General features: G+C 48.2%; 1 protein-coding gene across 1 annotated transcript in view; it reads right to left on the bottom strand.

Moving 5' to 3' along the window:
* Positions 1 to 15,000, bottom strand: part of mdga2a (MAM domain containing glycosylphosphatidylinositol anchor 2a) — a gene marked incomplete at its 5' end in the record, with an annotated part of 108,560 nt that overhangs the window by 70,104 nt on the left and 23,456 nt on the right. Inside the window, one exon of the mRNA XM_083683185.1 lies at positions 7,634 to 7,773. Within this exon, the coding sequence (XP_083539311.1) occupies positions 7,634 to 7,773 (140 nt within the window). The remainder of the gene's footprint in view (positions 1 to 7,633; positions 7,774 to 15,000) is intronic.

The following is a 15,000-nucleotide window of genomic DNA, read 5'->3' as shown; positions in this document are numbered from 1 at the left end:
ACTAGGGAGTTTTTCAGGGCCAAAAAGTAGAAAATTCTTGACTAGCCAAACTAATCTTCTGATTTAAATCCAATTGAACATGCACTTCATTTCCTGGTGATAAGATTTTAGGCAAAAAGACCTCAAAACAAATAACAACGGAAGCTGGCTACATTACAGGCCTGGCAGAGCATCACCAGAAAATATATCCAGTGTCTGATGGGATCAATGAGTCGCAGACTTCAGGCAGTTATTGCATGCAAAGGATTGTCCACCAAATACTAAACATTACTTTATTTGTAATATAAAGTAGTATTTTAGTACTTTATTTGGAAATTAATTGATTTTTTCCCACTACTTTTGGAGCCCTGAAATAGGAAGAGTATGTTTAAAAAAAAAAGTACTTATACAGTTTCTAAATGGAGAACCCAAGCTGAAGAAAACCCTATCGAATTAAAGCTGAGAATCACTCCTTTGACCCCTTAGTAATTGTTTCATTTAAAATCCAAACTGGTGGAGTATAGAGCTAAAAGAAGACAAAATGCTTCCTCTTTACCATTACTTATGTAAAAGAGCATGAGTGATCTAAGAGCAGGCTGGGAGGCTGGGAGGCTGGGAGGCTGGGAGCACCCCACTGTCCGTCTAGCCTGTGCACCTCCACTGATGCTACATTTACATATCTACCATCAGAGAAGAAGAAGCCTTCCATTTCTGCAAGCTTCTGCAGCGCAGCCACCTCTAGCCCACTGAAGCAGTAGTAGGTCTTGGAATTGCAAATGGAGCTTTGAAGAGTCTGAATGTGTGTGTGTGTGTGTGTGTGTGTGTGTGTGTGTGTGTGTGTCTGAGCCTCCTGTGTACACTCACATTGCCAGTCATGCAGACAAGTGGAGCAAATTGGCCATTCAGCCCTGGCATGGCCTTGGCTTGCTGGGCCCTAAGTGTGTGTGTGTGTGTGTGTGTGTGTGTGTGTGTGTGTGTGTGTGTGTGTGCACGTGCGTGTAAGGCTTCCTGTGTGGCTCTGACCTACATTGCAACAAAACCCTCCTTTATCATTAGCTAGTTCTACTGAATTGCTTAGCTGGACTGCTTATCTCCCATTCAAGGAGGTGTGTGTGTGTGTGTGTGTGTGTGTGTGTGTGTGTGTGTGTGTGTGTGCGTGTGTACACGTGTGTGTCGGATATGGGTATGTGAGGGAGAGTAATTAGGAGTCATTGACCCCCCACTGCCACCACCCAACAAATGACCCCTCTTCTCACTGGCTAATTGGCAGCGTTTCCCCCTCCTATGTCCTGCCTGTGCTCCGTGTCTGTCCCAGGGCTCTGAATGCAGAGGAATAACAGCGCTGGCGTTCCGGCACCGAACAGAGTCATAACCTTCTCATGGCGAGGACGATGAAATCCATTTCATGCTTTGCTGAAGACGGAGGTAGTGAGGGTTTGTTTACACACATATTGCTGTTGGTTAGGAAGAACATCCTATTGGAATTCATGGAGTTTAGCTACGGGCGGACAGCGGCTTTCTGTTGGGGCGGTCGGAGAGAGGGGAGGTGTAATAGGATGTCCCCGCTCCTCTCATCTCTTCGCCTCCCTCCTCTTCTCCTCGGCGATTTGAACCCTCTACATTTCTATTTGAGTAAGACTGCAGGAGCTTTGACTCAGCAAATACACAGAGAGGCAGATTTAAACCTGTAGGTCCCTGTGTGGCTGAGAAACCATGCATGCAGAATTACAACTCACACGCACACACATACACACACACACACACACACACACACACACACACACACACACACACACACACACACACACACACAGAGACACACCTCTAACACACCTCACACGCACACACGCACACACACACACAGGGAGGGAGGGAGGGAGGGAGGGCCTGGACAGAGTTAACAATAAATCAACGAGATTAGCATTGTACACTCCCAGGCGTACCGTTTAATGACTTGTGGACGAGTCACCGATTAAGAGATTACTGAGAATTAATTTCAAAGACGTGCACACCCCAACTCCAACTTCCTCCAACACCCTCCACTCTGAATCTATAGTGTAGTCCAGCCTCTGTACTGCAGCCTATGTATTCTTGTCTAGCAGAAGGAACAGGCTGTGTGATGATGAATAAACACGTTCCAGAACTTTCCCGGGGAGTAGCTGTTCTCTGTACGTACGTCCGTGCCTCTCTCTCACACACACACACACACACACACACAAAGAACCATGCGCCGCCACCATGGTGATGATGATGATGATTATTGGCATCGTCATGATAATGATGTTGATGATGCGCCCTCCTGTCTGCTTGCCTGCAGGTCTGTATGTAGTCAGCAGATTGGCGTAGGAGAGAGAGAAAGAGACAGAGAGAGAGAGATGGAGACAGAAGGAGAAAGGAGCTGCATGCCTGCCTCCCTCCCACCCTGCCTACCTGCCTCCCTCCCTCCCTGCCTGCCTCCCTGCCTGTCTGTCTCCCTGCCTCCCTGTGTCCCTGCCTCCCTGTCTCCTTCGCTCCCAGCCTGCCTCCCTGTCTGTCTGTCTGCTTGCCTGCAGCCTGTCTGCCTCCCTCCTTGTCTGCCTGCCTCCCTCTCTGCCTGCCTGTCTGCCTCCCTCTTTCTCCCTGCCTGCCTCCCTCCCTCCCTGCCCCCCTCTCTGCCTGCCTGTCTGCCTCCCTCCTTCTTTCCCTCCCTCTCTCTCCCTCCCTCCTGCCCTGCCTCCCTCCCTCTCTCTCCCTCCATCCCTCTCTCCCTCCCTCCCTCCCTCCCTCTCTGCCTGAGCCCTGCAGTGACGTAGGCTCCAGTGTGGGAAAAGAGAGGCGAGCGTGTCCATTGGCCGGTCTATTTATAGAGGCCTGCCTCCACAGGCTGACAGAGATGAGGCAGCCTGGTGGAGCTGCCAGCAGCAGCAGCAGCAGCAGAAACACACTTGTTGTCTATGGCCCATGTGAAGGAAGCATCGATCAGAACCAGGCCTGCCTGCCTGCCTGGCTGGGCGTGTGCGTGTGCGTGTGCGTGCGTGCGTGTGTGTGTGTGTGTGTGTGTGTGTGCGTGTGTGTGCGTGTGGACAATGGCTGGGAGAGAGGAGAGAGTACAGAGTAAGAGAGTGAGATAGAAGAGAGAGAGAGGCTAGCTGGATGTATTGTACAGAGGAGGAAGGGTGATATAACAAGGTTCTCTCTCTTTGTCTGCTTTATCCTTTCCATATCAAAGAGAGAGGGAGAGGGAGAGAGAGGGAGGAGGGGGAGGAGGAGAGAGAGTGCATAGTTCTATCTTAACTGGGCATAGGAGGAGAGATAGTAGAGGGAGAGTGAGAGGGAATGCAGGATGAATAGAGAGAGGGATATAGAGGAAGACAGGGAAGGATAGGAGAAGAGAGTGGGAGACTGGAGGAGGGTATGACTAGAGGAAAAGAGGGAGGGGAAAAGGAAGAGAGAGATAGAGGAGGAGAGAGAGACTAGAGTAGAAGAGAGAGATGGGGAGAGAGGAAGAGAAGGAGACTAGAGGAGGATATGACGAGAGGAAGAGAGATAGAGAGGGATAGGAGAAGAGAGAGAGGGATAGGAGAAGAGAGAGAGGGATAGAAGAAGAGAGAGAGGGATAGAAGAAGATAGAGAGGGATAGAAGAAGAGAGAGAGGGATAGGAAGAGAGAGATAGAGGAAGATAGAGAGGGATAGAAGAAGAGAGAGAGGGATAGGAGAAGAGAGAGAGGGATAGGAGAAGAGAGAGAGGGATAGGAGAAGAGAGAGATAGAGGAAGAGAGAGATACTAGAGGAGGATATGATTAGAGGAAAGCCTGAAGGCAGAGCCTCAACTCAGCTGGTGCACCAAAGGGGAATGCTCTCCAGAATACCAGGTGTCTACTGATCCCCACAACTGCAGACTCCCTCGTTCAAAAAGCCTCTTGAAAGAAACATGTGGGATTGTCTTAACATACCTTCCTGCCTTGTCACGACAGACTGCTCACACACACACACACACACACACACCCAAACACGCCCACTCACACGTTCGCTCGCACCGTGACGACTGACAATAACTATTAAGAGCAGAGGATTCTCAACTCAGGTTCTGAAGAGTCATATGATACTGTATATGCATATTTTTGTTCTGGCCCAGCGCGAACACAACTGATTCTGTAATTCAAAATGAGTCGTAGAATCGTCGACTTCAAATCATCAGCCTCAATGATGGGTGGATTTTGTTTCGGGTTGAATCTGTGTGTGAGTGCTGGTCTAGAACAGAAATGTGCAGGCATTATGTGAACATTATGTGAACATCATTGAGGAAGCTACAGTACCCTCACATTCATTTGGGCTTTTCTACAATCTCCCTTTTCGACAGTCTCTCTTTTCGACAGTCTCTCTTTTCTACAGTCTCTCTTTTCTAAAGTCTTTCTTTTCTACAGTCTCTCTTTTCTACAGTCTCTCTTTTCGACAGTCTCTCTTTTCTACAGTCTTTCTTTTCTACAGTCTCTCTTTTCTACAGTCTCTCTTTTCGACAGTCTCTCTTTTCTACAGTCTTTCTTTTCTAGTCTCTCCATCATTAACATGAGGCTCATCTAGAGGAATGACCCCCAGACGCTGGCAAAGCCCAGAGATTTTGAGACGAGACATTGGCACCATTAGCTTGACGATGAGGATGAGGATGATGATGAAGATGACCTGTGAACTGCCGAAGCTGATACCACGGCTGGATCAATAGAGGAACACACAACCGCCCCTGACACGTGTCACTTTGATCACCTCATCACCATCCACATCACTGTCTCTTTAGAGTAATGGTCCTAATTACAGTCCTTGCCTGCTAATGGACGATGATTGGGTACTTTCTGCATGGCCTTGCTTGAATGTATCTCCTCTCCTGGGCTACTCCAAAGACCTCTGCTGACCTGCTTTGTTGAAGAGTTATCTCTGATTGGCTCTATGAAATGTTCTCAACAAACCAGAAAACCTTGAATATAGTACACATAGTAACCGACTACCACAGAATGATTAGCATTTTAGAGGGCGAGAGGAGATGGAAAAGTAGATTAGACGTTGTTGTTGTAGAGAACCTACATACTGTATTCCCTAGCCAGCAAAAACAAACTAGAGAAAAAAATTCATGTGAATTTGTTCCTGAAACACGACAAATACAGTCATCAAAAAATTATTCTGTCAAGTTCAATTTCAGTCCAGCTTGCGCACGCACGCACGCGCACACACACACACACACACACACACACACACACACGCACACACACAGAGGAGAAGACAACAACGGTTCTGTTGGCACAATGGTCCCATGCTTCTGGCCCACCAGCGGGGGCTAACACTTCTGTCACTAGAGGAGAGGGGGAGAGAAGAGAAGAGGAGAGGAGAGGAGAGGAGAGGCAGGCTAGCCAATGCCAGGATGCCAGGGGGGTGCCTGTGGTGCCGCCAGGGCTGGACTCCAACCAGGAGCCCCATCAGTGACACGTCCCCTGGGGGCCAGCGCTCTGGCTGGTAGAGGCCCATCCACCCCACTGAGGTGAGGAGGTGAAATCACTAGGACATCAAGTGACACACGAGTCACCCCAGGGCCAGCGCTCTGGGAACATGCAGCCATGTTGTACGGAGCAGGGAAAATCATGAAATCAATCACTACTTCACTAAAACACTTAATCATTGGCCCCTTCATTGTAGCAGCCATCTGGAGTGGTTGGAGGCCGGCGGAGGTAGACATGGGCTGGGCTCTCCGTAATGCTTGGAACGGCATCAAACACATATATCAAACACCATTCCTCATTCCGTTCCATGCATTACAATGAGCCTGTCCTCCGATTTTTCTACCTCCACCAGCCTCCACTAAGCCTGAAGGTACACAGTACTTCTGGGTTTCTTCCACATTTGGATTGTATAATTACATAATTACATTAGCATACCAACTAAGGTAAATCTGTTTTTTTTAACTTCCTCTTGGCAGTCTAATTGATTGGATTGATTGAATATATATTTGACTTGGAGACAGGCTTATCATTACGTTTTATTTGTATATAAAGCAGTTCTTTTAAAACTCCCATTTTACCTCACATTGTTGTCATGGGGACCCAGCAGTGATCAAGCACGCTTCTCAGAGCATGCTTCTTTTTGTCCCACGGGTGTCCACAGAATCAAGAAAAACTGCTTTTAGCCAACTGTCCTCTACAGACTTGGAACAAACTTCAGGGTAGACTGAGGTTGGAGCGCTTGGTCCCACACAGTGGTGTGGTTAATTGAAGTTTACGTAGGTTCAGGCAGGGCACTTTAAGGAGAAGGGCAGCAGACCGTCAGGTGACAGACAGCTGAACCCACCCATGAGAGAAAGCAAAACACATCACAGTTTCATGGGACTAGGCTTAAAAGAGCCATGTTTTGCAACAGTACACCATGGTTAAACAGTGTTTTCGCCACTGGCTATGGGAATTACATTGGTTGGTCGTCCCACCCACGGCCCCAGCTTCCATCTGCAGGTTCGCTCTGTGTTTTTACCTACCTACGGTAGGTTTGAAAAGCGACGTAGGTGTCCTGACTGAATTATTGTGTGTATTTTGTATTTTACTGTATTGTATATTCAATTTGTTGCTCTGTAATTGGATTTATATGTGGATAGGCCACACCCATATAGGAGACCTTGGTCTCAGGGTGTTTTCCCTGGATAAATAAAGGTTTAATACAAACCAGCAGTGCTGCTGGCATACCTCAAAGCCCGCATTTTCACAGAGGGGGGTTCTACAGCACACTATTAAATCCATAGATGCCTTTCTCTCCGACTATAAAAGGGGAATATATATCGTCATGAAAGATAACGCATTCACATTTATGATGTGCTCCATGGGAAACCGTTTGAGTCTCTTTTCTGAGTGAGTGTTCTTCCGAGGCTCTCAGTGCTTTCAGAGTAAATCTCGGATTCCCTGGTGACTGCTAGCTTCTGCTGTAAAGTACCGGCAGCTACATCTGATTATTTCCCTTATGGCTGTCACACACACCCCCCTTCCCCGCCCCCCCTCTACCCCCCCTCTACCATCCCCCCACCACCCACCCCCATGGGAGATCCTCTTCAATCTGTGTGATTGCTCTCATTTGCACACAGAAAGACGCCTGCAGAACAGAACAGAACAGAACAGAACAGAACAGAACAGAACAGAACAGAACAGAACAGAACAGAACAGAACAGAACAGCATGGGGAGTGGTGATGCGGTGCTGCCTACACAGGCTTCTGTGTGAGGGGGTTTGACAGCCCCCCACTGCTTCTGTACAGGAAGGGGACGATGAGGTGTGTGTGTGTGTGTGTGTGTGTGTGTGTGTGTGTGTGTGTGTGTGTGTGTGTGTGTGTGGGGAGGTTGGGTGGGGGGGGGGGGGGGGGGGGTGGAACAAAATGTGGGCATGATGTGCCGGGCTGGAACAAAAGACATACACACACACACACACAAACACACACACACACACAAACACACACACACACACACACAGATACACACACACACACAGATGCACACACACTCACCCTACAGGAACTGAGTTTGACATCTCTGGTCCATAATACGTACAGTCAGAGCATAAACGATGCAATCAGTATCCTTTGTCTAAGTCTGGGTCTCTCCCTGGTTCTGGTTCTGGGTTTGGGTCTGGGTCTGGGCCTACTATAGAAAACTCACCTGAGGTCTGGGGTGGCCCGTGACCAGACACTGCAGCTCCAGGGTCTCTCCCTCTCTGATGGTGTATACCCTCTCTGTGTAGCGCTCCTCCTCAATGTTACACGCATGGCCGGAGTGCACGATGCGAACTGTAGGAGACGCTGTGGAGCGAGGGGAGAACACAGGTCAGGTGAGGAGCAGGTGCAGGTGCGTGACAGGAACAGGCCATCAATCAACATAAAGACTCACATTAGCAACACGACAGTAGTGTTTAGAATGCATGGATGCCCACACCTAGCTGCAATACGATGTGATCGGAACACACAGGCCTACAGGGTTTCTCTGCGTTCTATTCGGGAAACCAGCAGCCGTTTGTCAGGGTGGTTCTATTCCGAGCGCACCGAGCTCCATCGATCAAGGGCTCGATGATGAGCTGAATCACGGTGTGGCTAACGCGGGACGCCAACAAATACCAAGCGGGCCGGCTGGTCCTCGAGAAAGTAGGTTGATCAAACCCCTGACTTAAATCACATTAACGCTTCCAAATACGAAACGAGTACGCTGATGAATACAAAAGGCGTCACGTCAATTGTGTGTCTGTGAAAGGCGCCAAACGAACGGAAGGAAAAAAAAAAAAAGTAAACAAACAAACTTCAACGACCCGTGTTCAATCAGCTGCTACCCCGCTGGGCAGACGGAAAAAGGAAGAAAGAAACCACAGATGATTCGATAGAGGCACAGATCTGATGTAATAAACCGAGGACATTCATCTGTGGAAACATTGAATACAAATAACTCCCCATCCCCACACACCCTCCCCTCCGATCCGTTCCCAGCGCTATCTTATTTGACTTTGCAACGTTGGGCACAGGAGACTGATGAGGTGGGAGTCTTCCATTATTGATCTGAGCATGTGAGAAACGGCAGAGGAGAGCAGACCAGGGGAGGCTAGCGGAGGTAGAAATCCGAGGACGGGGCTCATTGCAATTGCATGGAAACGGAATGAGGAATGGTATCAAACCCACGTGATACCATTCCTCATTCCGTTCCATGCATTACAATGAGCCCCGTCCTCCGATTTCTACCTCCGCTAGCCTCCCCTGGTAGGTGCTGTAGGCGTAGGCTATTCCACAGGGCTGAGGCTTCGGAGATCCACACTTATGAAGCTGTTCCCCTAAGCAGCTGCAGAAATGTAATAATCAGAATGATCATACTCTTATTGTGCCTCCCACTGTGAGTGTGTGTGTGTGTGTGTGTGTGTGTGTGCTGTAATGCAATTAATAGATTACCTATGAGAACTGGGCACCGGGGGACGAACAGGGGGAGAATGAGAAAAGTTTCTGCAATACTGTATCATATCATTGTGAAAACAAAAACGCACAGACACACACACACACACACACACACACACAAACACACACAAACACTTCGCAATGGGTTACAATATTTTAATTGAAAGCGGAATTCCAAAAATAGCAAACGAGCTAAAAGGTTTTTTCCATTGGGTGTGACTACAGAGGAAAACAAAGTATTGTTCCTTTGTTTGTGTGTGTGTGTGTGTGTGTGTGTGTGTGTGTGTGTGTGTGTGTGTGCCTGCCTGCCTGCCTGCCAGCTGCCTGCTATGTACCCTGGCCTACTTTTCTATTATCTATTTTTAGAGAATCAGACTCTCTTCCCCCCCCCCCCCCCCCCCCGCCATGACTCTGTTAATGTGGCCTGCTGTGAAGTCAGTCTCGCTGTGGTGTGCATCACACACACATACAGACCCCAGAGGACCATGCCAACGCTCAGAGACCATCATCCATCTCTCAATTAGGACCAACGCCAATCGCAGGAAAGACTTATTTCATAATCAGAAGTCTCGTTACATCATCGTTCATTCATAGGTGCCCAGCCCCCAAACGGCCTTGAAAGATGCTACGCTTCTGAAAAAAATATACCATTTCGTGAGCATATTCATATAACACAGTATTATGTATAGTCCCATGAATAAAACGGTATCCATCTATCTTCTACAATTCCATCAGGGCCTGTAGAGTGCTGGGATGGTGGTGGTGGGGGTGATGGGGGGGGGGGGGTGGTGGTGATGATGGAGGTGGTGGGGGTGGTGATGGGGGGGGTGGTGATGGGCGGGTGGTGGTGGTGATGGGGGGGGGTGGTGGTGGTGATGGGGGGGGGGGGTGGTGGTGGTGGTGGCCGCACACAGCGAGCCACAACAACATGATTGGCCATTCAGGTTTGGTGCTAGCATGGTATTACTCTGGCTGTCTACCTGCCACGGGAGAGCAGGTTAGACATATAGAAGGGGTTTCCGAGTAGTTCATACTGTACATGAGTAGAGTAGAATAGAATAGAGTAGAGTAGAGTAGAGTAGAGTAGAGTAGAGTAGAGTAGAGTAGAGTAGAGTAGAGTAGAGTAGAGTAGAGTAGAGTAGAGTAGAGTAGAGTAGAGTAGAGTAGAGTAGGGTAGGGTAGAGTAGAGTAGAGTATAGGGTAGGGTAGGGTAGGGTAGAGTAGAGTAAGGTAAGGTAAAGTAGGGTTGAGTAGGTTAGGGTTGGGTAGAGTAGGGTTGGGTAGGGTTGGGTAAGGTAAGGTAGCGTAAAGTAGGGTAAGACGGTAAGGTAGGGTAGGGTAAGATAAGGTAGGGTAGGGTAGGGTAGGGTACGGTAAAGTAGAGTTGAGTAGAGTAGAGTAATACTTTATCCCCAAAGGGGGAGTTCATTTACAGCAGCAGGTATTACAAGATGTAAAAACAAACAATCAACATAAGACCAAAACATGCCCCTAAGCCACCAAGTGCAAACCACAAATCAGTTCAGTGGCATATCACACTTAACGCTCATATTCACATCTAGGAAACAGGGGATCAACCCGGCACATACGTGCTAACATACGTGCGATACATTCCTCCAGCGACAGACGAGAGTCAACCACGACAACATCTGATCGCTGCTGAGATAGAACACTTCCTGGGTCTCTCGGTGGAGCAGCTCCCCTAAAGGTGGACATATAAATACTGTATGTGTTATTCATGGCGCCCCATCTGCATATCTCACCAACGCCTCCATCCCTCCATACAGAAACAGGAGTCAGCGGCGCAGTAAATGTTATTGAAAGTCCAGAGCTGTCGCAGCGAGCAACATTATCGCTCCGTTGACGATGTGCCATTTACATATCGAATTCGACCGGATTTTGTTTTCATTTCCATAAACAGTCGTTCGTATCTGTCAGTTTTTGTTTTTTTTGGGAGGGGGGGGGGGGGGGGGGGGGCTTAATTGTTTATTTCATATCTCTGACAGGAACCGTGTGGAGAACGGAGCGTTTCTGTAGGCTGCGGAGGGAGTGTGAGAAGGAGGACCAGCGTACTGGGGGGAACCGCGATCGGCAACACACACGCACACACGCACACACACAGTGACAAACAAGAGTTAGCTAATGGCTATCACACTGAGCTGGACCCAGAGTGGCAGTGGTGGGACAGGCATGTGCACACACACGCACACGCAAAAAACGCATGCACACACACACACATACACGCACACACAAAAACGCCGCACACACACACACAGTAGTGGGACAATCTTGTTTATGTACAATCTTGTTTATCAAACTGTAAACCACTGACAACAAACTCATATGAAGTGCAACTTCAACTCTGAAGGGTAACAAACAAGGCCTTCACATTTTCATTTGAGGTACGGTGAACAATCAACAAAACACATCCAGTTTTGATTGCACATGTGGGTCTTGACCTGGGGGTCCTAGATAGAGAGAAGTTTAGTTTGGCTGGGTCACAATAGGTCTGTGATCAGGCCTGGACAGACACACACTGACAGGCACACACACACACAAGCACGCACACATACACACACACAAGCGCACACACACACACACACACACATACACACACAAACAAACCCACAAACACACACACAGTCTGCCAGTCCCATTTGGCCTGTAATCCCCTTTAAACAGAGAGCTCCTCTCCTCTCAATTACAGTAATCAGGCCTGGGCTGGGGGGATAATAGGCTGGATTGGATAGAGGAGAGATTGGACAGAGGACCACTACCTCCCTCCTCGATAATCACTTAGATGCACATGACAGGACCACTGCAGGGGGACGCCACAGCCTTAGCCTCAGCCACAGCTGGCCTGCCAACCTGGCCCCACAGACTCATAGGATCTGAATCATGGGAGCTAAAACAAGGCATTAAACCATCCCCAAACATCTCCCCCTGGCCGGACACTGCAGTCACAGCACTTCCACTAAACCTAAGCATTAGGCCATTCCCTAGGCAAACTGAATGTCCACTAAACCAGGGATAAGACCACCCCCCTGGCATAAGAATAACAGCATCGTCCTTAATCAGGCATTACACCCTCCCCAAACCCAGCATTAGACCATGCTCTGGCCTTACAATCACAGCATCACCTCTAAACCAGGCACTGCACCTCCCCTACCCTATTATACAGCCCCTAAACCATGCATTACATCATCCCCTGTCCTTATACTGTAGTCACAGTATCTCCCGTAAACCAGTCATTAGACTGTCCCCTGGTGTTACAGTCACAGTATCTGCCCCCCTAAACCAGGCATTAGATCGACCCTGGTCTTACAGTCACAGTATCTCCCCCCCCCTAAACCAGGCATTAGACTGTCCCCTGGTGTTACAGTCACAGTATCTCCTCCCCTAAACCAGTCATTAGACCATCCCCTGGTCTTACAGTCACAGTATCTCCTCCCCTAAACCAGGCATTAGACCATCCCCTGGTCATACAGTCACAGTATCTCCCCTAAACCAGGCATTAGACCTCCCACTGGCAAAGCACGTATCCATATTACAGAATATCCCCTTTCCTTTAATTCCATAATCTCTCCCCCAATTCTGGGAATTGTTGGGAAAGCTCCTGGCTGTTTGCACAGCACCACATGGGTCTAAACACTGCCCAGAGTGACTGGCACGGTCCGTCTGCTCCCAGAATGGACGCACGACCGCCTACGCCGGACACGTCAGGGATGATTAGGGCCTGGATCCTCTGTGTGTCACCGGACAAGGCTGTTCTGTACTGTATCATGTGTTCATGGTGTTATGAGTGGACCAGGGGAGGCTGGTGGAGGTAGAAATCGGGGGACGGGCTCATTGTAATGTACGGAAGGGAATGAGGAACGGTATCAAATACTTGCAACTGTAACCTTGCTTGAGACTTGAAGACCGGTGACAGCTCCCTGAGTTAACGCCCAGGCTTTAGCTCAGCAGGCTAACACAGTCTTGTGGAGCGCAGGAGACCCAGGTTCACACCCAGACGGTCTGCAGCATGGATCTGCTAATGGGTGAGGCAGGCTGGTGACATGTACTTGGAGAGGATGGGGAGTCTACTAGGAAGTATGCTGTGGAATGTGTTAGTATGTGTACTATGGAGTATGCTGTGTACTGTGCTAGGAAGTGTACTGGGGAGTATACTGGGGAGTGTGCTAAGGAGTGAACTAGGGAGTATGCTTGGGAGTATGCTAGGTTGTGTGCTAGGGAGTGTGCAAGGTTGTGTGCTAGGGAGTATAACAGATGTAACGGACCTTGTGGCACGACAGGGGTACAGAACGCTGAAGGAATTCCCCTAGTTGCTTTATTTATAAAGTGGCAATTGGTTAAAACACAGCTAAATGACTCATTACTTTTCATTACAGGGCCACTAATTCGATATGGGGCTGAGGGAAACTGAATGCAGCTGTGCAACTATTGTCTACAAAAACTCTTAATCCCTACCGGTCATCATCGATCAGTATTAATGACCTAATCCATAAGTATGCCAGATATAATGTTCTAAAAAAATTCATGTCTCCAAAAACATGTTGTTAAAACTTCCAAGACTAAGAGTTAAACTTTTTTTCTTTTTTTTAAATAGTTCAAAAAAGCATCCGAGACTTCTGCAAGGAGCAGGCGGGCGGGTTTGTTTTCCTCTGCTCCTGTGCCTTTCCTTTGGGCTGGGAGGAATGGGGAGAGAGAGAGAGAGAGAGAGAGAGAGCTGAATTAATGCTCATTCTCTGTCAAGCATACTGCTGACACAGCACAGCCCCCGGCTTCACCGTGTGACACAGCACTTCTCTAGTCGACATGCAAATCCAAGCGGGAGCAGCAAGCTTCACTGCCTTCTCCTACTGTACCAGCCGACTACAACAACCGCACACACACACGCACACATCCTCCAACTTCCACGTTTGACCCTGATCTCGGATGCAGCTGTACTACGGTATGGTACTACGGTATTTTTCATGGCAGCAGCGTGCTACTCCATTTCCTCAACGTAGCGCGGTGAGGGGTACGTGTCTGGAGCACGTGGACCCGTGACCTTCTCGCAGGTGACGAGCCCTCCAGATGTTCGGGAGTGTGTTCTATTTGAGGACAGTCCGGCGTCTTGGAGGCCCCTAGGAGCACACATACATATTACAGTAGTGGTAGTGTAGTAGTACACAGTTAGTACACAGAGAACCTGGGGGTGCTTCTTAAAACATTTTTTGAATGTTAACCTTTTAGCCTTGCTTTTACATGCTTTTACATGCTTTTACATGCTTTTGACTTGCTTGTACTTGCTTTCCGTCTGTTAGTCATTCAGTTCTTTTAGCTCATCCTTATTTGTTTGTATTATTATTATTATTTTTTTATTATTACATTTGTGAGTTTTTATTGACTATGCATGATGCACTATGTCTCTCTAGTCCTCACAGTTCTCTGCTTTTACTTTAACTCCTGTGACTGTTACACGCGTCTATCCTCACGTTGCTACCAATCTTCCGCCCTAGACTGAAGACCCATCTCTTCAGGCTACATCTTGACTGTCCCTCCTAAAGACCTCTTCACCCCCCACTACCCCTCTGTACAGTTCATCGAATAAAATAATTTTAAAAAAAGTAAAAGAAAAGAAACTAATCCTTCCTTTTTTTTGCTTATGATGACTGATGGTATAGATGATTCACTTACTTTAGACGAATGTACTTGTTGTAAGTCGCTTTGGATAAAAGCGTCAGCTAACTGTCAAAAATGTAAATGTAAGTGTAATCCTCTTATGTTTTGTCTTGTCTTTTAATTGGGTTTTTTTATTCCTATTCCAGTAAAGCACCTTATGTTGTAATCTTTGTATGAAATGTGCTGTACGAATAAAGTTTGATTTGATGTACGGCAGTACCAGGGAAGGCTGGTGGAAGCAGAAGGAGGGGCTCATTGCTCACATGTTACCTCTCCACATTTCACACGTGTTTAATCCCATTCCATGCGTTAAAACGAACCCGTCCTCCGATTTCTGTTTGAAACCGCTCCTCATTCCGCTCCATGCATGACGATACGCCCCGTCCTCCGATTTCCACCCCCACCAGCCTCCCAGGAGTACATAAGTGC

This window comes from Argentina silus (genome assembly GCF_951799395.1).
Source record: "Argentina silus genome assembly, chromosome: 13".
Classification (NCBI taxonomy): domain Eukaryota; kingdom Metazoa; phylum Chordata; class Actinopteri; order Argentiniformes; family Argentinidae; genus Argentina; species Argentina silus.
Note: the sequence above shows the minus strand (reverse complement) of the source record. Positions and strands in the feature narration are given on the sequence as shown.